At 41.9% G+C, this 23,005-nt stretch overlaps 1 protein-coding gene across 2 annotated transcripts in view; it reads right to left on the reverse strand.

Annotated features, from left to right (window-relative positions):
• Nucleotides 1-23,005, reverse strand: part of LOC306861983 (zinc finger protein 385D-like) — a 115,555-nt gene that overhangs the window by 70,814 nt on the left and 21,736 nt on the right. For both annotated transcript variants that reach the window (XM_079404543.1, XM_079404542.1), the window contains exon 2: nt 2,460-2,723. In XM_079404543.1, the coding sequence (XP_079260669.1) occupies nt 2,460-2,723 (264 nt within the window). The remainder of the gene's footprint in view (nt 1-2,459; nt 2,724-23,005) is intronic.

The following is a 23,005-nucleotide window of genomic DNA, read 5'->3' on the forward strand; positions in this document are numbered from 1 at the left end:
ATCTATATTTTTTAATGCATTTAAATATATATAAAAAATCATTTGTGTATAGGGCATTTGTTAATTTGTATTTATTTATCATAGACAAACAATAACATTACTCTCAAAAACGGCTAATTTGATAAGAATTAGATTTTATTTCTTCTTGCTTATGTTCCAAATGTTTAGATTCTCTCACAAAATGAAGAAACTGTAGCTAATGATGCAGCATTACTGGCTACTGAACCGTGCTGTACAGTGCCGTCCACTTAAAATGAGAAAGACCTATATACAGTACTGAAGGAGTCAGTCACAGTTTTGTGTAAGTGAGGATGCATGCAAGCAGATGTGTTATGTGTGTGTGTAGCTTCAGTTAGGCTTCAGGCGTTGCTGTATGCTCATGGGAAAGGTTGTCCAGTCTAATTTGACTTCTATTATGCTGTCGAACACTGGCAGAATGGCTAATCAATGAGCCTTTATATCTTAGTGCTTGAATGCAAACACACACACTCACACACAGGCAAGCATTTCAGAAGTTCCCCCCGTAAACGACATACAGGTTCACACAAAAACTGCATAAAATCTAGCTGGCTCAAGACTGTGAGTGCCTGTACCCCGTTGCTGAAGGGGGCGTCGCCACGTTGAGCATTTCCATGGTGAACATGTTCGGTTGCTATGTAATTATGGTCTATTTGTATGAGAGCCTGCACCTGAAGTGGGTCTGACTGCTGCTCATATGATTGGCTGTGCATGCATGTGCCTTTATGTGTAAGAATCAACAGCATGGAAGTTAGCTTTAATTTCACATTTGCATAACAAGAGAAGGAAAATTATTTTTGCAGACCTGGGATTCGAGTGTGTGGCATTTACATGCACTTGCTGTCTGTGCAGGTTTATGCAGAGCTCTGTTTTTGTGTGCGAGGACAAACAAATAGTGTCACTGGATTATTCGACTGTTGTTCAAATAATTTGACAAATTCCACCTCTAATCACATGATTCTGTCTGACTCCGCCCATTTCTGTGGAAATAACGCTGCACGACACAAAGCTGCCACCAGCTGCCTCATTTTCTCTCCTGCAATTATCTCCAGACCGACATCTAGACTTACAGCCCCGTCTTTACCACCATAACTACAACAATCAGCATCTCATGGGCCTCTCACATGCTCCTTCCTGACCTATCAGCTGGGCTTTAAAGCCGCATCACCATGGAAACATAAAAGCGAGTCGAGTCAAAATCACATATTAACTGCAGATGGACACAATGAGGTCTAAGGGTATGAATTACATGAAGATGCCTGTTAGACCCCAGCTGAAAACATGAAGATGGTTGATTATGTTTTTAAAGCTGTTTGCATGTCATTTAGATATGAATTAGTCAATATCACAAAGTTGATACGTGGCACTGGCAAAGATACAGATTTGTGTAGAAATTGTTTCTACACATTTAATACTAATATTAGGAAAAAAATATTAGGTTACCAAAAAATCAACACACAGCATTCATTAAATATTGTGTGTTAAAAGTTTGGACATAAATAGCATGACATGATTTAGCCAAGTTGAACATGTTCCTGGATCAACGTCCTTTGTTGGTCCTGAAGCAACATTGCTATCACAATCATAGCGTAAAGTAAAATAAATAAAAAAATTAATAAAATATAAAAATTAATTAATAAAAAAATCTAAAATAAAATAAAATAAAAAATTTAAATATAAAATTAAATTAAATTAAATATAAAATATAATAAAAGAAAAAGAAAATATAATAAAAGAAAAATAAATATAAAATAAAATAAATCAAATTAAAAATAAAATATAAAATAACATTAAAAATAAAATAAAATAAACATTTTTTGATTGACAGCCATAGTTTTAAACATTTTCCTCAGGTTTATACATCTAGCAGTACCCTAATAGTATGTAGAAAATCAGTGTCAGCTTAATAGAAACTAAATATTTTACAGGTAACATTTTCCACAGTATAAATGTGGTCTTTATATATTCAAATATGGCTGTCATTTGAGTTATAATTTTTGGTGTCAGTGGGATTAAAAAGTTAGGAATCCCCTGCTCAAACCAACCCTTGAAATCAGAGGGAAATGAATGGCTGATAAAATTGTTGTTGACCCAACCCCAGCTCTACATCTAAACTTGCACCTTAAATCTGATTGTTGATAGGAATGTTGTCCTACTTGGGTAAATCATGTTAAGCAACATGCACAAGAACATACAGTACACAGTGTGATTCACCCTAATAAATCATGTTCCCAGATACACATAAATTATTGGTCCTGAAACCACTTTCTAGAAACAAATCAGTAGCTAAAATCTATCCCCAAAATCAGAGGTCACTGATTTGTTGCCAGAAAAGCACTTCCAGAATGTTGATCCAGGAATATGCCCTATTTGGGTGGATAATGTTAAGCATGAAGCTCCAGTTATGACAGGAACACCAGAGAAAGACACACATATCATACCTGTGTTGCTGTTGTTTATGTGTTTGAGTCTTTTCTGGTGTGTTTTGCCATTGTAGTGTATCTGTGCTTGTGCTGCAGAGTTCAGCTGAATGTTGCACACTTCACAGAGTGTGTACGACCTGTGTTTGCGCTCCCGCTTCGGACGAGAGTTTATCGGTGGGGCGTCCTGTCTTGTAAACTCCACCCCTTCAGAGGACACGCCCTCATGCCCAGTCTGTTCAGTCAGCGACCCGTCTTCAACAGGACTCAACGGACGCTTCATTCCTAAAGAGAGAAGAAAAGTTATTTTAGTTCATCTAAAATAGTTTAAGATCTCCATTTAAAAGTTTTTTAAACCACATTTTCTCAGTTTTATATTAATACAAAAAGTTTTCTCTGACTTCATACTAATTGCATTTTGAACAACTGATTTGTCACATCGAAGCAGTTTTATACATGGTGATAAAAGAAATATATACATGTACACACACACACATTCAAAAGTTTAGGGTTGGTAAGCTGTTTTAATGTTTTAAAGTCTCTTATGTTCACCAATGTTGCATTTAATTAAAAATAGAGTAAAACAGTAATATGACAGTAATACTGTTTTTAAAATATCAATTTTGTATTTTATTATATTTTAAAATGTAATCCTTTGATGCAAAGCAGAACTTTCAGCATCATTACTCCAGTCTTCAGTGTCACATGATCCTTTAGAAATTATTCTAATATGCCGAGAACATGCTTTTCCCCTCCAGGATTCTTTGATGAACAATGTTCAAAAGAACAGCATTTATTTTAAATCAAAATCATTTGTCACTTTGGATCAATTTAGTGCATCCTTGCTGTATGAAAATATTCATTTATTTCCAGGGAAAAACTTACTGACCCTACCCTTAACTTTTGAACTGTAATGTATATGTATAATTTACAACATTTCCAGTTCATTATTTTCTGACATCTCTGGGGAGTACAGCAGTGCTACTGACCTCCACTAGGGGGAGATATTCATCAACAATGCCCAGAACATACGGAAATCCTGCTTGTTTTTATTTTTATAGTTAATTACAGTCATATATTATATATGAAACTTTTTTTTAACGTTATCTGCTTCTTAAAAATAATAATAAATAAAATATCTTTGCATGCAGCTCCTGAATATCATTTTGTGCACCACTAGCCTACTATTAAACCCCCATAATCTCTGGACTTGCCTATCAAACACACACCTCACATGGACAAACATACACTAGAGCATTTTACACATGCACACAGGCCCCATTGATCCTGTGCCTCCTTCTCTAAACACCACTCCCTAACCACAGATCACAAACACACATCTGTCTCTGCTGCCCAAACATACTGTAACCTTCCCCACCCAGCTCACAACACTCCAACTATATGATTGGTTAAACATAACAACTAAAATAAAATTCGAAAATAAGTAAATCAACTAAAACACTTTCATTAAGACATCTGTTCAGATTAAGAAGCAATGATTCTGTAAGGATTTTAATTTAAAACTGAGGGAAATGGACAGTAATCATTCAGTTGTATATGATATTCCTCAGAAAATGCTGTTCCATTAATTACTTTATTGTCAGCCATTTGAGCTCTTTACTGAAGGGCTCAACAATATGGACAGCCAGGGCCAGTGTGAGAGATTTCGGGGCCAGTTAACCTGAACTGTCACTTACTGTGCAGAGCTGTGTTGTCATAACATTTTACATTTATTGATTACCTTTATGTGTTTCTATTGTCTTGCAAACTTAAACATTTGGTTTTCTATGATAATTGAACATTGTTGTGTTGCGCACGCACACACACACACATGTTGGTTTTTGTGGTTTATGGGGACTCTCCATAGGCGTAATGGTTTTTATACTGAACAAACTGTGTGTGCTATTGCCCTACACCAACCCTACACCTAAACTTAGCCCTCACAGGAGACTTTGTGCATTTTTAGATTTTCAAAAAAACACCATTTAGTATGTTTTATAAGCCTTTTGAATTACGGGGACATAGGCAGTGTCCTCATAAACCACCTTCATATTGTAATACCTCTGTCATACCCATGTCATTATACAAATTTGTGTCCTCATAAACCACATAAACATGCGCACACACACACACACACACACACACACATTGTACATATATAAAATGTACAGTACATACGTTTTATATGTGTGTGTACATATACTGTACGCACACACACATACATACACGTGTGTGTGTGTGTGTTTAACCGTATTTTGGGGACAAATTTGTACCCAAAAGTGAGCAAAACTTGACAAAATCTCCAAAAACCACCCTTTGGGGACATCCTCATTTGTAAAACTGGTATAAAAATAAAGTAAACAAAGTTTTTTTTTAAATTGTAAAAAGTTTCCTGTAAGGAGTATGTTTAGGTGTAGGGCAATAGAATAATTTGTACAGTATAAAAACCATGACGCCTATGGAATGTCACCACTTAGCTAAGTAGCCTAAACACGTGTAGCCTATACTACTTACACACACACACATACTGTACGTACACACCATATACATATATATATAGCATTGCACAACAATGTGTTGCTAAAAAAAAAAAAGTGTAATTTTCAGGGGGAAAGAAAATATTAGTAGGGCAAAAGCACAAAAATCTACAGGGCCATCTAGAGCAGCAGGACAAAAGCCGTATTGTTGAGCTGCTGTCACTGTTGGTCATGTTGACATCATGGAACAGTTTAGATTCATTGAGCTCCTATTTGTCTTAGTTAAAGATCTGAAAAGAGCCCTGAGGTCACCCTGTCGTCTGGACAGACAGCTGAAGGAGTGGCAGTGGATCAAGGAGAGGGCTGTTAGCGATCTTCTGTGCTGTGCTGCGCGTGTCTTGTTTCACGTCTTCTATCCACGCCTCCCCATGAGACCGCATCAATCAGTGCACGGATATCCTGCTGAAAGTCACTCATATATAGGTACATGTGTGTATTTCTGTCACTCTTGCTCACACAAGCAAACAAACAAATGCAAAAACAGCAGGGTAGATTGTAAAGCGCTCCAAAAATACTGTACTGAAACAAGACATGACGTGGCCAACTTCTGATCAGAGCACCCTCCACAGGTCAAGAGAATATAGTCCTTCAGTTACTGACAGGATCAGTCTGAGTAAATAGAGTAAATATAGTCTGAGTAAAAATAAAATAAATAAAAATTATTATAAAACTGTTATATATATATATAATGTTTTTATTTATTTTTATTAAACGTATAAATATTGACAATTCCACTTGTACAGAACATTTTTATTTTCATTGGTGCCACCACAAAAATGCTATTCTATTATTTTAATTTATATGTACTGTAACTAAAAGCGAAAATGGAAAATTATAGACCTAATATATGATGTTTAAAAAAAAAAGAAAAGTTTTTGTTGACCTAAATATGTTTATAAATAAACAACACAAATTAATCAAATAATATAGCCTAATATAATGTAATACAGTCATGGCCAAAAATATCGGCACCCTTGGTAAATATGATCAAAGGCGGCTGTGAAAATTTATCTGCATTATTAATCCTTTTGATCTTTTATTTTAAAAATTCACAAAAATCTAACTTTTCATTGGATAATAAGAATTTAAAATGGGGGGAAATATCATTATGAAATAAATGTTTTTCTCTTATACACATTGGCCACAATTAACGGCACCCTTTTATTGTCACGGTATATTAATCTACTGCCTCCTTCATGTCTCGTGTATCATTGTCTGTGTCTGTGTATTGTGTGCGAGTGGGCGTGTCCCTCGCTCCGTGATCAGCGCGCCAGCTGATCTCAATTCCCACACCAGCTGCTGCCAATTCACTCAGCTATAAAGCCTCACTAAATCTTCTCTCCCTTGTCAGATCGTTTGAATGTTCCTGGATGTGTTGGATGTGCCCCAGTCAGTGTTCTTCGTGTACCTTTGTCGTCCTGTTCGTGTTCGAGTGTGTCAGAAGTGTTCGTCCCACCCGGATCATCACCTGCACTGGATTCATCCCCGACACTCTTCACCTGCACTGGATTCATCACCGACACTCTCCACCTGCACGCTGTTCATCTGGTCCCTGCGCCACGACATCATCCGAGAGACTGTTGTCTGTATTGTGCTGTGTAAATCTGACTATTAAATATAACTTCACCTGCATCTTTGCTTCCGCCTCAGTTCCGTGACAGAACGATCTGACCAGAGAATGGAAGCAGCAGGCGGATCATCCTCGTCTCTGGAGGACTTCCTCAGAGCCAGCGTCTCTCGGATGGATGCCCAGGAGAAGAGCATGAAGGAGTCCGGGCTGGCGATTCATGCTCTTATGGCGCAGGTGTCCGAGCTCACCCAGAAAATGGAACATCTGCAAATCTCTGCTGCGCCACCCACACCGCCAGCTCCCCTCATACCACCAGAGAGCGTCTCCCAGCCAGAGCCCCGCCTACCAGCTCCGGAAAGGTATAGTGGTGAGCCGAACTATTGCAGAGCATTTCTCACGCGTTGTTCAATGCATTTTGCTCTGCAGCCTAGGACCTTCGCCAACGAACAGAGCAGGGTGGCGTTCGTGCTCACCCTTCTGACTGGGAGAGCAGCACTATGGGGAACGGCGGTGTGGGAGAACCAGGATCCATGCTGTACCTCGTTTCAGACACTCTCCGCCGAGATGAAAAGAGTCTTTGACCGCGCGGCCGCGGGAAAGGAGGCGGCCCGGATCCTCGCGGATCTGAGACAAGGGGAGAGAGCGGTAGCGGACTACTCCATCGAGTTCCGGACCTTGGCGGCAGAGTGTCAGTGGAACGAGGAGGCGCAGTGGGATATGTTCCTGCATGGGCTGGCTGACCGCGTCCAGAGGGAGATCTACATGCTGGATTTACCCACCACCCTGAATGGGCTGATCGAACTGGCTCTTCGGGTGGACTCCCGACTCTCGCGAGTTGAACGGTGGAGGGTTCCTACTCGATTTCCGGAGGAAACGCCGACACTCAGAGCCAGTGACAGGGACGCGGTCAGCCCCGTCTACGATCCCGAGCCCATGCAGGTCGGGCGAGCTCGGCTGTCTCGGGAGGAGAAGGAGAGGCGGAGGTCCCAGGGCCTTTGCCTTTACTGTGGTACGGCGGGACATTTCGCATACAACTGCCCAGTAAAAGGCCAAGCCCGGCAGTGAATCTGAGGCTACTGTCGGGTGGGATTTCCGCTGAAAAGACCTCATTTACATCTACACTCCTCCCGGTAAGACTAAGGTGGACAGCACACACTCACGACGGTCAAGCACTATTGGACTCTGGGGCAGAAGGTAATTTTATGGACCACAAGTTTGCTCTACGGATTCAGGTTCCCCTCCTACCCCTCACTCATACCATCTCAGTCCACGCCCTCAATGGCCAAACCTTGCCTACCATTTCCTTCACCACAGGACCCATCACACTCATTGTATCTGGCAATCACACTGAAATCATTTCATTCTACATTCTGGACTCCCCCCTGGCACCCATTGTTTTAGGACACCCCTGGCTTACCAAGCACAACCCCAGGATAGATTGGCAGCAGAAATCTGTATCGGAATGGAGCACTAAATGTCATGAGTCTTGTCTTGTGTCTGCTTGTCCGTCTGTTTCTGTTTCCACTTTGCAGGAGGAGGCAGGGGATTTGTCTAACGTGCCCACGGAGTATCTAGACCTGAAGGAGGTGTTCAGTAAGTCCCGTGCTGCTTCTCTCCCTCCACATCGTCCCTATGACTGTGCCATAGAGTTATTGCCAGGTACGTCTCCGCCTAAGGGCAAATTATATTCACTTTCTGTTCCAGAGAGAGAGGTTATGGAGAAATATATTTCTGATTCTCTAGCAGCGGGGTTCATCCGGCCCTCCTCTTCTCCCGCGGGGGCGGGGTTCTTTTTTGTGGGGAAGAAGGACGGATCACTGCGACCTTGCATTGACTACCGAGGGTTGAACAGCATCACGGTAAAGAATACCTATCCTTTGCCGCTGATGTCTTCAGCTTTCGAGAGGTTGCAGGGAGCGTCGATCTTCACTAAATTGGACTTACGTAACGCTTATCATTTGGTCCGCATCAGGAGGGGGGACGAATGGAAGACTGCTTTTAACACCCCCAGGGGGCACTTTGAATACTTGGTCATGCCCTTCGGGCTGTCCAACTCCCCGGCAGTCTTCCAGGCACTCGTCAACGACGTGCTGCGAGATATGGTCGATCAATTCATATATGTTTACCTGGATGACATATTGATTTTTTCTTCTTCTCTCCAGGAGCACGTGCAGCACGTTCGACGAGTGCTTCAGAGGCTGTTAGAGAATGGGCTTTTTGTCAAGGCGGAGAAATGCGCTTTTCATGCACAGTCGGTTCCTTTCCTAGGGTACATTGTGTCGTCTGAGGGAGTGCGCATGGACCCTGACAAGGTTAAGGCTGTGGTGAATTGGCCAAGCCCAGACTCCCGCAAGGCCCTGCAGAGGTTTCTGGGGTTCGCCAATTTTTACCGGCGGTTTATTCGCAATTTCAGCCAACTAGCCTCTCCTCTGACCGCCTTGACCTCCCCCAGAACTACGTTCAGGTGGTCAAGCGCAGCTGAGGCTGCGTTTGCCAAACTGAAGGACCGCTTTGTTTCAGCCCCCATCTTAATTACCCCTGACCCATCACGTCAGTTCGTGGTGGAGGTCGATGCGTCAGAGGTGGGGGTAGGTGCAGTTCTATCCCAGCGCTCTCCGGCAGACGACAGAATGCATCCATGCGCGTTTTTGTCCCACCGTTTGTCCCCTGCCGAGAGTAATTATGACATTGGTAACAGAGAGTTGTTGGCAGTCAAGCTAGCATTGGAAGAATGGCGCCACTGGTTGGAAGGGTCGGGGGTACCTTTCATCGTATGGACCGATCACAAGAATTTAGAATACATTAGAACTGCCAAAAGATTGAACTCTAGGCAGGCTCGGTGGGCACTTTTTTTCGGACGTTTTGACTTCACTCTCTCGTACCGCCCGGGCTCCAAGAACATCAAGCCCGATTCTTTATCACGCATTTTTGACCGTTCCGATCGCCCGTCTACTCCCGAGTGTATTTTTCCGGAGACCCTTATCATCTCCGCACTCACATGGGAGGTCGAATCGAAGGTCAAGACGGCCTTGCAAGGGGTAACGCCTCCGGTCGGTTGCCCACCGAACCGGTTATTTGTGCCAGAGGGATTACGGTCCGACGTTATTCAGTGGGGTCATTGTTCCAGTGTGGCTTGTCATCCAGGAGTCAGTCGCACTACATCTTTAGTCAAGCAACGATTTTGGTGGCCACTTATGGCTCGCGATGTTCACAGTTTTGTTTTGGCTTGCTCAGTTTGTGCCACTGGTAAGACTTCCAATAGACCCCCAGATGGGCTCCTTCAACCGCTGCCGGTCCCTTCGAGACCCTGGTCCCATATCGCTCTAGATTTTGTCACCGCCCTCCCACCCTCTCAGGGTAACACGGTAGTTTTGACCGTGGTGGACCGATTCTCGAAGGCGGCCCACTTTATTCCCTTGCCCAAATTACCCTCAGCCAAGGAGACAGCGGTAACAGTCGTTGACCACGTCTTTCGGTTACATGGCCTCCCGACGGACGTGGTTTCCGACAGAGGTCCCCAATTTGTGTCCAAATTTTGGCGAGAGTTTTGTAAATTGCTGGGTGCTACTGTTAGTCTGTCCTCAGGGTTTCATCCCCAGAGCAATGGTCAAACCGAGAGAGCCAACCAGGATTTGGAGAGAACGTTGCGATGTCTGGTCTCCAAGAATCCTTCCTCATGGAGCCAACAACTGTCAATGGTGGAGTACGCCCACAATTCGTTGCCAGTGTCATCTACGGGCCTATCTCCGTTTGAAGGTAGTATAGGTTACCAGCCACCAATTTTTCCTAGTCTGGAATCCGAGGTCGCGGTCCCCTCCGCTCACGCCTTTGTCCAGAGGTGTCATCGCACTTGGACTAGAGCCCGCGAGACTCTACTCCAAGTGGGAGCGCGCACCAAGGCCAAGGCCGATCGCCACCGGTCTAGACCTCCCGTATACGTCGTCGGTTCCAAAGTGTGGCTTTCTACCAAGAACATTCCTCTCCGCTCCGTTTCTAATAAGCTTGCTCCCAAATTCATTGGCCCGTTTGCTGTCACTAAAATCATTAGTCCGGTGGCAGTTCGCCTCAATCTTCCTCCAGTGTACAGGAGAATTCATCCCGTCTTCCACGTGTCCAAAATTAAACCCGTTTTTTATTCCCGCATTAATCCGCCAGCCCCGGTTCCCCCACCGCCGCGACTCGTAGAAGGGGAACCTGCTTATTCGGTCGATCGTATTCTGGACTCTAGGCGGAGGGGACGCGGATTCCAGTACTTGGTGGACTGGGAAGGTTACGGTCCGGAGGAGAGAAGTTGGGTGCCTGCTAGAGACATTCTGGATCACTCCCTTATCGATGATTACAATCGACAGGTAAGGGAGTCTGGGGACGCCAGGAGGCGTTCCTAGGAGGGAGGGTACTGTCACGGTATATTAATCTACTGCCTCCTTCATGTCTCGTGTATCATTGTCTGTGTCTGTGTATTGTGTGCGAGTGGGCGTGTCCCTCGCTCCGTGATCAGCGCGCCAGCTGATCTCAATTCCCACACCAGCTGCTGCCAATTCACTCAGCTATAAAGCCTCACTAAATCTTCTCTCCCTTGTCAGATCGTTTGAATGTTCCTGGATGTGTTGGATGTGCCCCAGTCAGTGTTCTTCGTGTACCTTTGTCGTCCTGTTCGTGTTCGAGTGTGTCAGAAGTGTTCGTCCCACCCGGATCATCACCTGCACTGGATTCATCCCCGACACTCTTCACCTGCACTGGATTCATCACCGACACTCTCCACCTGCACGCTGTTCATCTGGTCCCTGCGCCACGACATCATCCGAGAGACTGTTGTCTGTATTGTGCTGTGTAAATCTGACTATTAAATATAACTTCACCTGCATCTTTGCTTCCGCCTCAGTTCCGTGACATTTATTCAGTACTTTTTGAAACCTCCATTTGCCAGTTTAACAGCTCTAAATTTTTTGGAAGATCCAAACATGGCACATGTCAGTCAGTCACTTGTTGATTTTTTTATCTGTTGGTATTTGATAGAAACCATGATGCCATGTGTCTGAACAAGATGTCCAGGACTTCCAGCAGAAATATAGGCCCACAACATCAAAAATACAGCAGTATATTTCATTGTACACATGGGGTACTTTTATCCCTGTGTTCACCAAACTCATCTTGAGTGTTTGCTGCTAAAAAGCTCATTTTTTAGTTTCATCTGACCATAGAAGCCAGTCCCATCTGAAGTTCCAGTTGTCTGATAACTGAATATGCTGGAGTTTTGGATGAGTGAGGAGAATATTTCTTGAAACCCTCCCAAACAACATGTGGTGATGTAGGTGCTGTATGACAATTTTTTTTAAAAGGTTTTCTGACCCCGAGACTCTCTGCAATTCTCCAGCTGTGGTCCTTGGATAGTCTTTAGCCACTCAAACTCTCCTTCTCACCGTGCATTAGGACGATATAGACACACGTCCTCTTCCAGGCAGTTTCGTAACATTTTATGTTGATTGGAAATTCTTGCCCTGATGGTGGAAATGGGAATTTTCACTGCTCTAGCTCTTTTCTTAAAGCCATTTCACTAATTTGTGAAGCTCAATTATCTTTCGCATTTATTTTTCTCATTGTGTTGGATGATTAAGGGAATTTGGTTCCTTTGTTTTCCCTCCTATTTATAATTCTGTGAAATAGGAAGCCATGGCTGGAAAATTTCATTTTCATAATCACCCTGGAGTGCTCAAAATTGTGAATATGAATGGGAATATACTTCAGAGATATTTTACTCATAAGAATTTCTAGGGGTGCCAATAATTGTGTCCAACGTGTATTTTAGAAAAATATTTATTTCATAATGATATTTCCCCCCATTTTAAATTCGTATTATTGTAGCAATTTATAAGCTCAAAAGGGGAATTAATTATGATTAATTACAATTATTTATATCGGCTGACAGTAATAACTGTAGCAGAATTAAATCGTCCAGCGAACATTCAGTGTAAGTTCATATCAACTCTAAGAAAGCCACAGGAAATACTTTCCTATTAATGCATTAGAGCATGTAGCGAGGGCCAAAATCGTAAAGAGATATTTAATTTGCAAGGCAGAACCAGAAACTTATGTAATTTGTGCACACAACTTTTATTAACTAAACACCAACGCAAACTAGTCTAACAAACAAACATACATACAATCACTCATACATGGGGAAAGGGCTAATGAGAGTTGATGGATGAAACCATCAGGAAAACCAGAGAATGCAGTTATGGAAAAAGTCATTTAACCACCTGAGTAAAACCATCAGCGCCGTTTATAACGGGTCTATAACTTGTACTAATAACCTTTTTTTGTTTAGTTAAATGTACAATACTTGCAATGCATTTGGTCGTGACGAGTGTCCGGAATGCAGCCTCAGAAAAAAAGTCTTAATGGATTCAAGGTTTTGGACTCCCGATCACGTTCTTCCGGGTTGAAGAGTGATGAATTCCAAAGATGTTCTGAGGTAGAAAGTGGAAAAGAGCTAAGAAAGAAATCTGCTGAGGTCCGAAGATCCTTTGTTGAATGGAAAGTCAAGGCCGCAAGGCCTGGCACAAAAACTTACAGTGTTCAGAAGAGTTTTAGCTCACATCCTCATCTTCTCAGAATCTAACAGAACCGCAGACTGCAGGGGCGTCACTTACGTGAGAGCTTTATCTGCTAAAGAGGTCACACCTCTGGGGAGTCGGAGAGCCTGTGGTGGCTTGAACTTTTGGAGGGAAAGTTTACGACTCTTTGTCTCCATGCATGGTAATTTGCATATGAACTGGATTGGACGTTGATATACAAACTATTAAAGATTCTTAGAACACATATGTTGCATAGGTATCGACACATAATATACAATCTCAATCAGATCATCCGAAGACGAATTGATAGAGACCAAATGTGATATACATGAGTGTTCTATCATAATCATGCATAAAACAGGATACAATACGCAAAAACATATACAAGAACAGTAATAATATACACAATGACCTGAAGATATGTGTGTTCATTCAAAGAAAGGTTTTCTATGAATTAATTACAGAAGAGTCCATGTCTCTTTCCTAAGGGGAAAAGAAGTGAGTTCCCGCATTCCTTTGAGCAATAAAACAAGTGTTATCAGAGGGGTTGCCATGGAACCAGAGTCCTGTAGTCATTGACAGACAGACTTGCACCCAGTATGTGTATTGGGTGGGGGGTCTGTGACTATTTGTTAATCTAATAAGTAATTGATTTGTTAAATCAAATGCAAAATTGTGTGTCTGATTGGTCCAAATGCTACATTATCCAATGAAAGGTTAGATTTTTGTGAATTTGTAAAATAAAAGATCAAAAGGATTAACAATGCAGATTCATTTTCACAGCCTTCTTTGATCATATTTACCAAGGGTACCGATATTTTTGGCCATGACTGTATAATACAATACAATACAATACAATACAATATAATATAATATACTGTACATCACAAATGGGTGGCACAAATTTGAATTGGGCCTGCAACTTTTCCCAGTTCTGTTTTTCTCTTTTCTCCTCAACTCTCCATAAAAAGCATGGGGAAAAAAATCTAAATCAGCCAGAGACAATCTCACAAATACAGTTAACAAAGACCTATAAATTATACAGAAAAACAAAAAGAGTTTGCCAAGTTGTTCAGTCTCTTACTTTTTCTGTCTTATTATTTTCAGTTATTTTCTGATCCCACTTGTGATTCTAAACTCTGAAAGGTTCGTCTGACTTCAGTACTTTCATTCCAGCCAAATTGAAGATAAGTGGTCATAAGTGGTGAAAGTGAAGATAAAATCAGCTCCAGAGTGCCACAGTAATATTTACTATCAGACACAATAAAGACATGTCAGTGAAAATACAATGTCTGCCAACAGTTTTAAACTCAATCTAGCAAATGGAAGCTACAGTAGTTGTGTGCGTGACATTATTAGCCACTGGCGTTGTATGTTCAGATGAATCTATAATTGGCTGGCTGGGCTCTGGAGTGATGAGTCTTCTGTTGTTTTGCTAAAGTGATGCTCTGTCTGGTTTGGAGACACAGCCCTGTGGAACACGATGAGTTGTGTGAACGGCTGACTGGATGCTCTCTCCCTAATAGGTTTTCTGAGGGCCGCTGGCATCACTAGTGGAGATGGGCGTGTTTGCTCAGGCCATGCTGTGTGTGTGTGTGTGTGTGTGTGTGTGCTTGTTTGTTAGGGGACATGTGTGTGTTCAACTCAGTTAGGATGAGAAGAATTTTGCTCTGTTTCATAGCTTTGCAACATTTGCTGTGATTCATAACTTCAGTTTAATCCATGTTAAATTACTTTCTGTATAAGTGTGGTGTGTGAATTATTGTGTACAGTCTTTGAATTATCTTTATTAGGGGACTTTTCCCACCAAATATAAGTTGGGCTGGCGAATTTTCAGATTTTATTGATTAATTTGAATTTAATGTTTTGCCATGGTTTAATTTTAATTTATAAATTGAGAAATCATGATTTAGAATTGAAATATTATCAAATGTTAGATTTAGACACTTTGACAATGTGCTAATGATAACAGTAAAGAGAAAAGAATGATCCAACCTCATATTGGCTCACATGATTAACCGCTTACGTGTGATGCACTCTGTGAAGGACAATAAGTAAAATATATAATTCACACAGAATGCGCTTTTGTGTTGACAAAGATGTGACACAGGCAGTGGAATAGGAAAAATGCAAGAAGATTAAGCTTCTTTTAACTAGAGCTCGACGTTTATAGAACGTTATTTCATGCCTGAGACGCGAGTGCAACAGTCAAACGCATCATTGTTTACATAGAAAAATAATGGAAAGCAGCACAATCAAATAAAAACCTTGTAAAGAACTACTACTACTGTATGTCTGATATTTCATGTTTGCATCATGGTCACAGGATGAAAGCTGCTGTTCATTGTTTTAACAGAACATTTATAGTTAATAATAGTTTACTTGTGTTATACCTTAAGTAATTTTGAATTTGAATTTTTCCTCATTATTTCTGAACAAATAATATGTATAAGAAAAGTTTGTACAAGATGTAGTTGTATTTCATGCATCTTTTCTGCAAAGATATTTAACAAGTGATTTGTTTAACATTTACATCATGTAGACAACTTCATGTGTGGTGCACTTGGAATAGAATTTAACTAGAGAGTTAATAAGGAAAACGTTACTTGAATCATGCTGTAGTTACATTTTCAAATTGACTAGATAAAAAATGTAAAAATCGAGAATCTGTCAAATGTTCTGAAAAAAAAAATAGAAATTAAATTTTTGTGCCATATCACCCAGCCCTACATATAAGGGTCAATGACATAAGAGTGGTCATGCTGAATAAATGGAAAAATCTTTTAAAAACCATAATGCAATTATCAAGTTTATAATGACTGCTCCCCGCCCCCTTTTCCAGAATAGGGCTTTGCCTTCACAGCTCCTACTCAAATACTCTTCTCTTTTCGGAGCACGTACATCTGAGGCACACGCACAGAAAGCGGCTGTCCCACGGCATGTAAGCACTAAACTAATACTCTTTCATGTCTTATTGCGCTTAAACTATCAAATACACACAATTTCATGTTAAAAACACACGAGTTACAAAAACAGTCGTTTATGTCTGTGAAGGTAAACAGCAAGGAAAGAAATCGCATGTTTATATTAGATCTGTGTGGCAGCAGCGTAATTATACAGTAAATATATCAATACATCCACTGCTCTCATCTCCATTGAGGCTGGGACTCTAAATAGTGTTTTGTGCTCATCAGTGCAGCCAAAGACAGAACATTTAACAAGCATGCTCGAACTTTCGCCACTGCGTTAGAACTGGTACTCTGTTGTCACCACAACAGCAGCGCCGTGGGTGGAAACTTGCAGATTACGGGGCGGAAATATTATAATAAGATATCATATGTAATAATAAATATATAATAAGATATCTCACAGGAGGAGCGAAATCAGAGTGGCTCGTATTTTCACAAGCTTGCAGAGAAAGTCTTAACAAAAAATGTCACTGTCACAAAAAACATCATGTTGCTGACCTATAAGCAGTCATTTCAAATTAATTCCAATTACATTTTTATACTGAATAACAGCCAAAGTTAATACATAAAAGAGCAAGCATGATGCAGTGAGACATTCAGTTCTGATTATGCTAACAGATGCTGTATAGATTATGGAGGTTTGTGAAGAGCACAATCTGTCCAGGTCTCCCGTCTCTGAGCTTTACAACACCACAGAACATCATTATAAATTCAGAATTATGCAGGTGAAGTCAAATCACAGCAGATAGCAAACTCACACCGAAGGAGACGGCCGGCTGATGGTATGCATTAGCATAACTAAACATCAACCTGCACAGCCTCTCTTTTCTCTCTCTTTTGCTCTCTCATTGACATCGACATTGCTTTCAAAAACAGTGCCATATTTTCCATTGGGGGAAGAGATTGGGCTGTGCTTCACATGTCTCAGTGATAAGTGAGTGTCCACGAGATCAGCGAGAGGACGCCTGGGGACTGCTGAATCAAATGTGAGCATTATGAACTACAGATCACTGGGGAAAATGATCCAGAAAGCCACAGAGAGGTCAATTAACCTGCAAGAAATTACATTCAGAAGTAAACTAGGGTAGAAAAACGGTTATTCATCTCAAGAGAATGCGGCAGAAGGTACAATGCTAGTGAACTGGCATCAGTGGAGCCTCTTTTTATGATATTGAATCGCAGAGTAATCTTAAAACCTACAGAGTAGGAATACGAGTATCTGTGGAAATCAGTAAAGTGCCACTAGGCATCGTACTCAGCCATAACAATCTAAAAACAATGGCTATGTTTTGCTGAAATAACCACTTAAGTCACTTTGCACCACGGGTAAAACAGTTACTGGTACACACACACACACACACACACACACACGCACATACAAAAAATGGGTGCAAGAATGAAGACTGTATGCTATGTTTTATGTTACAATGAAGTTTCTGTTATAAAGTTGAGTGCAGTTTCTTTTGTTGTTCTAAAGGCTGCTAAAAGGCACTATGCTTTATGTGATTCTGGCGCTATTTCAAACACCTACACACAATTATCTAATGCTTCACACACACAAACACACACACTTAGCGGGTCAATCAGCTTTCTGACACCCGAGGTTGATGCACTGCATCATCAAATAAGCGTGTATGTGTTCAGGCAGAATATATACGAGGCACAAACACTCGCACACTCAGCAGGCTATTTTACCAAATGAATGCACTGAAATTTAGATGGAGGAGGAGAATGAGATATGACAACATTTTCTTAGTCATGCACATCATCACACACATTCAATGGTGCACACACTTTGAAAGCAGGTCATTAACAGAAAAAAAGCATAAAAAACATCATTACTGAGCCATTAACAAATTATACTAGCCTTCTGAGCTGTGAGGAGTAAAAAGAATAGTGTTGTTTTGAAACTGATGTGTGAAGACAGAAAAGCAGCACAGTCGTGATGGACACTGAATACAGATCAACACAGACACACAAAAATCTGATAACTACTGAATCCTAATACAAAAAGACAGTAAAAAGAAGATAACGTCTCGGTTATGTATGTAAACCTTGTTCCCTGAAGGAGGGAACGGAGACGTCACGTCGGATGACCGACGAAATTGGGATCTCGCCAGAGAGACCAATCCACTTCGAGTGTAACTAAATGAGCCAATGGACATTGGCATGCGGTAATTCGCATCCAGCTGCTGCTGATCCCAGCGTGAGTATAAGAGGCAGCAGGTGCACCGCATTAATTCATGCTTTCGCTGAGGAGCTCAGGCAGCTCAGCGGTGGTACAGCGACTGTGGCGACAGGACGTGACTTCTGTGTTCCCTCCTTCAGGGAACAAGGGTTACATACGTAATCGAGACGTTCCCTTTCAGTCGGTCACTCCGAGTCATGTCGGATGACTGACGAAATTGGGATCCCTACCAAAGCGCCAGGGTTTGCCTGGTTAAGGAACTCTCTAGAGCATTAGGCGTAAGGACGCCGCAAGCCGACTCTGAGCCGGGCCTCTCAGTGCCACTACCCGTTTGAGGTGAGAACACAGGAGGAAACCCTTGTGAAGTGCACAGTGTTGTGAGTACAGCGTTTCCATGCCCACCTCGGGATTCGGCCATTCAGCCAGAGCTGAAGCGGTCTCATATGAAGCCGACCGAGTGGATCTATCGCCACAGCTGCAGCCATATGCCCCAGGAGCCTCTGAAAGAGTTTCAGTGGGACCGCCGTCCTGCCTGATAAAATCTTGAGGTAGTTCAGCACCGACTGAGCACGTTCCTGGGTGAGGCGTGCTGTCTGGTTGACCAAATCCAACTCCATGCCGAGAAAAGAGATCCTCTGAGTTGGCACGAGTTTGCTCTTTTCCCAGTTGACCCGAAGACCCAACTGGCTGAGATGCGCACAACTGCAAGTATGAGCCAGTCGTCGAGGTAGTTGAGGATGCGCACACCCCGTGAAGACACGAGGCGAAAGGGACAGTCCGAAGGGCAGGACCTTGTACTGATATGCCCGACCCTTGAACGCGAATCACAGGAATGGCCTGTGTTGCGGGAGGATTGAGACATGAAAGTACGCGTCCTTCAGATCGATCGCTGCAAACCAATCTAGGGGAAATATATTTCTGCGTCAACATCTTGAACGGCATCTTGTGAAGTGCACGGTTCAAAACTCGCAGATCCAAGATTGGTCGTAACCCATTGCTTTTCTTGGGCACAATGAAGTAAGGGCTGTAAAACCCCGACCTCATATAGACATATTCCACATGAACCCGACATTCTCGGCGGCCTGGGAAAGCATAGCTGTAATCTCTGGGTCTGGCTCGGGCAACGCAACCGGGTCGTCATCCCCAGAGAGAGAGAGCTCGCCCTCCGATGCAGCGATCGACATCTGGTCGTCAGGGGGAGCACCGAAGGAAACGGGTACCACGCTCTGCAGAGGTCCCAGCCTGCTCCAACAGCAACCCCACCGGCTGCAGAGTGCTTGAGGGGTGAGGAACTCCTCTTGGGGAAGCCCTCACTGTGATCCCCAAATCACCTCTGACTCCACCGGAAACAGCGCCGCCCCGGGACTATGCCACGTTTGACATAGTGGAGTCTATTACGCAACTCCGAGATGGTCATGTCCCTACAATAAGAACATGAACCATCCACGAATGCTTCCTCAGCGTGCTGAATGCCCAAACACGTGAGGCAGCGATCGTGACGTCCTGAGGTGCCAGAAAATGACCACACCCAGAAACGCACGGGTGATAAGACATCTTTAAAAAGACACGATCGCCCGTGTTGCTCTTTTAGAGAAATTGCTCTTTTAGTGCTGAAGCACGCAGGGGAGCTAGCCACCGCACACTCCTGGTGTGGCTGTCTGCACGAGCTCTGTTGAAGCCGCGAGATCATGACCACCGCTGCTGTCGCCGTAACGCCCACACTCTCGTTCTCTCTGCAACGGCTCCGAAGCGAAAGGATGAATTAATGCGGTGCACCTGCTGCCTCTTATACTCACGCTGTGATCAGCGGCAGCTGGATGCGAATTACCGCAAGCCAATGTCCATTCGCTCGTTTAGTTACACTCGAAGTGGATTGGTCTCTCTGGCGAGATCCCAATTTCATCGGTCATCCGACGTAACTCGGAGTGACCGACTGAAAGGGAACTTGTGATTACATACAATTTGCCTGTCTGTGTCATTGTATGTCTTGAAATGAAAAGGAATAGGACAGTAGAATTACAAATGACAACATCATTCATTTACTGCACAGTACATTTAATGACGAAGGCAATTTAATTAATTTTATTATTTAGCTTAAAACAAAAAAGGACCACAAAATTTGAACTTGCAATCTCTTACACTTTCTTCTGTGGAACATAAAGATTTTTTTTTTGTCCACACACTAATGGTTTGGTTAACAACAATCTGTTTTTATGGTTAACACACACACAAATTCTTTCATTTTTTGATGAACTATCCCTTTTTTAAGGCAAAAAATATTTCTGTAAGTTAATAAACTGATCATACCCAGCCCAGTATTCAGTTGGCTGATTTGAATTTTTCAGTTTATTCTCACATTTTCAGACCTGGAACCTTATAAACTCTTGTGACAGGAACAGACTTTATTGATCGCTATCAAGTGCATAAAGCCATCTCTATACTTCAGTGCCCCACTAGAGCAGAATAGAGCCCCAAAAGAGCTCGACTTTTCAAGCAAAGGGTGGCAATGTTTTAAATGCATCTCAGTGCATCAGTATATCTTACTTCGAAGGTCACAGAAATAAGAGTGATGCTGTCGCACATTCAATATAACATGACATTTGCATTAAAAACATTACCTCTCAGAAGATTAGGCCTTGAGCCAATCTTGGTGGTGCCCAAATCCCAACTGGCATTACAGTATAGAGAAAAAGAAATCTGGAGAGGGTTAAAAGAGAAACTCTTGGATGTGCTTTGGTCTAGAGAACTATGGCAAAAGTACAGTGTTATATAAAGTGTCATGCTTTAAAGACTTTTCTACAGAGATGAAAGAGCCTTGTAATACCACATGCATCTCACCTTTACAGAGTTCACGCAAAAATAGTTGGAGGGAATTTTACTTTTTGGTGAACTAGTCCATTAAGTTCCAATTTGCCATAATACCAAAGAAATATTAATATTAACTCAAACATTTAACATTACATTTTTTCAATTCCAAATTATCTAAGCTATGCTATCTTGAAATTCATAAAATTAACAAGCCTGCTTCATAAACAAAAGAAAACTTTAAGAAAATATTTATCTGAGGAGATCTATCAACCAATTTTAAAGTGCAATTTCAAGTTTTCCTTTCTCTGTGGAGTGTTACAAATTGTTTGTGCATAGATAAGATCACTGAAGTTGCAAGGACTAAAGTCTCAAAACCAAAGAGATATTCTTTATCAAATTTGACTCGTCCACGCCCCCCTAAAACGGCTCATTCAAATACGCCCCCACATGTCTATGTCACGATGTGGAAATATTTGCATAATTCTGCGCAAAGAAAGAAGGCGTGGTTTCAGTAATTGCAGTAGTGTTGATGCAGCCATGAGAGGGAGACGCTGTGTGTTTCTATGCAAAAGCAAAAGCACTTTATTTGGCCTTCTGAAAGTAGATGCATTTAGGAATCATTAAGATTACTTACAACAGAACAGCAACGTATTTTATGGACGACCGTTTCGTGAACCTAGGAGAGGAGGTAATTCTGAATGTGCTATGACAATCTGAATCAGCGACTGTAAGTATGTTTTGTTATTAGTTTAAATATTTGCTATTGACTGTTCAAATGCGGAGTTTTGCACACTGTGTGTGTGTGTGTGTGTGTGTGAGAGAGTGAAAGTGAGAGAGGGTCACATCACAGTGGAGTCAGCTGTCTTAATCGCGGCTTGTGTGCAAATACATACGAATATCATTACTGTGTCTGTCACGTTACTCTGTTCCCCTTTCGGGCTTGAACTGATGGTAAACTAAGGACATTATTAACTGTCTTTACTTTTATTTTGAAAGCTGAAGTTCATGATTATGGAAAGGGGCATTACATTTCCGATGCGGCTTGTGGTGTTCGGCCAATCATATTGCACTGTGCCAGTTGGCCAATCAGAGCACACTGCGCTTGTCGGAAGGAGGGACTTGAGATTGAGAGAGGTGGGGCATAGAGGAACTACAATAATGTGCAGTATTTGAAAAATAATGTGTTTTTTGAACATTAAAGCATGTCAACATATTCTGTTACACCAAATACACAAAATAATGATCTTTAAAAAAATCATCATATGACCCCTTTAACAACATACAATCAAAGATGCCTTTGCATGTGAAATACAATTAAACAGACTAAATAAATCTAAATAAAAATGTAAAAAGTTTTTGTGAGTGTCATTAGGGTTGGGGGGATAAAAATATAATTAGCTCAGAACAAAAATAATAGAAGTCAACGGAAAATCCCCACCATAACAGAAAAATAAATGTGTGTGTTAGTGTGTAAAAGAGAAAAGGAGAAACATAGAGGAGGAGGAAGGGAGGGGGAGAGAAAACGATGCTCCATCTCTGTTAAGTGCAGGGATTTGAATGGATTTGGTAGCTGGCCACCTCCATTCCAGCACAACCAGACTAGTTTCATAATATAATCATCAAACACTGTACTACACCTACTCAGCAGCATCATTCTGTGTAGACTTTTACCATCAGTAGAATCCGTGAGCTCAAGGAATGCTTTTTAAAAATGTTTCCACACACGTTGGCACAGTGGGTGTTGCTTGGATAGTGAGGTGGGCTATTTGCAGCTGCACACACATTTAAACACAGTAAAGCCTTTCCAAAGCAAACAAGTAAGTTGATTCGATGTCACTAACACTAAGGGCAAACTGAAGCGGCCTTTTGAATAACCCCTCTCACTCCTTCCATCTGTACATGTGTGTGTGAGTGGAGGGC

Source organism: Barbus barbus (genome assembly GCF_936440315.1).
Source record: "Barbus barbus genome assembly, chromosome: 4".
NCBI classification, from domain to species: Eukaryota; Metazoa; Chordata; class Actinopteri; order Cypriniformes; family Cyprinidae; genus Barbus; species Barbus barbus.